The sequence below is a fragment of the Olea europaea genome, unplaced genomic scaffold (genome assembly GCF_002742605.1).
Source record: "Olea europaea var. sylvestris unplaced genomic scaffold, O_europaea_v1 scaffold39505, whole genome shotgun sequence".
Taxonomy (NCBI): Eukaryota; Viridiplantae; Streptophyta; class Magnoliopsida; order Lamiales; family Oleaceae; genus Olea; species Olea europaea.
Genome location: NW_019259055.1, coordinates 1 through 1070, shown reverse-complemented (window position 1 = coordinate 1070; position 1070 = coordinate 1). Strand labels below are relative to the sequence as shown.

Below are 1070 nucleotides of genomic sequence, written 5' to 3'. Positions count from 1 at the left end.
GTTTGAATGTGTTGACGAGTACCGATGCTTTATCATTGTTACCTCAACATGCACTTGAAGCCAAAACTTTTGATGCGCGCCCAGATCTAAGAGATATTGGTAAGGTCATGGTGAAAAGATGTGAAAACTTGCCACTAGTAGTAAAGGCACTTGGAGGGCTTCTAAGAACAATGGATAGTCCTAAAGAATGGGAGGATGTATTGAATAGTGAGATTTGGATAGCAGAAGGCAAAACTAAAATTCTTCCTTCTTTAAAACTGAGTTACCAATATCTGCGCCCAGAACTGAAAAGATGCTTTGCTTACTGTGCTCTCTTTCCCAAGGACTACGAGCTCGACAAGTCCACGCTAGTATACCTTTGGATAGCAAAAGGTTTTTTAAAAGTATCACAAAGAGAAATGTCAACACAATTAGGCAATAAATATTGTGACGAACTGTTTGCGAGATCATTCTTCCAAAAATCAAGTGCTAGTTCTTCATATTATGTGATGCATGACCTCCTTAATGATCTAGCTAAATTTGTTGCTGGGGACAAATGTTTGAGGATGGACGATGAGTTGAAGGAAAAGGTTCCTAGCTACATTTTTGAAAATGTCCGTCACTTGTCATTCATTCGCCATGACTATGAAATATACCAAAGATTCAATTTTGTTAAGGAAATTGGAAGCTTAAAGACATTTTTGCCGCTACCCATTCATAATCATGGTTTCTTTACCCAAAGAGTTTTGGTTGACATATTGTCAAAATTGCACTACTTAAGAGTGCTATCGTTAAATGGTTATTCAATAGATGAGTTGCCAAATTCTGTTGGTGATTTAGAAAGTTTACGGTACCTAGACCTAGCTGGAACTTTACTAAAGTGCTTGCCTAAATCTGTGAGCAACCTTATCAATTTACAAGTGTTGATTCTAAGAGGATGCTCCAGACTTAATTACCTGACAGCCTCATTAATCTTTTCTATCTAGACATTGCTAGTACTGAAAAATTAAATGAGATGACTCAAGGAATCGCTCAACTAACAAGTTTGCAAACGTTATCCAAGATGATTGTTAGTAAAAGTAGTGGGATGA

General features: G+C 37.2%; 1 protein-coding gene across 1 annotated transcript; it reads left to right on the top strand.

Annotated features, from left to right (window-relative positions):
• Positions 1 to 107: 107 nt before the first annotated feature.
• Positions 108 to 1048, top strand: LOC111387222 (putative disease resistance RPP13-like protein 1; the record flags this gene model as incomplete). Its single annotated transcript, XM_023011762.1, has 2 exons — positions 108 to 829; positions 943 to 1048. Coding segments are annotated over exons 1-2 (828 nt in total), but the record flags the coding sequence as incomplete, so codon positions are not given.
• Positions 1049 to 1070: the final 22 nt, after the last annotated feature.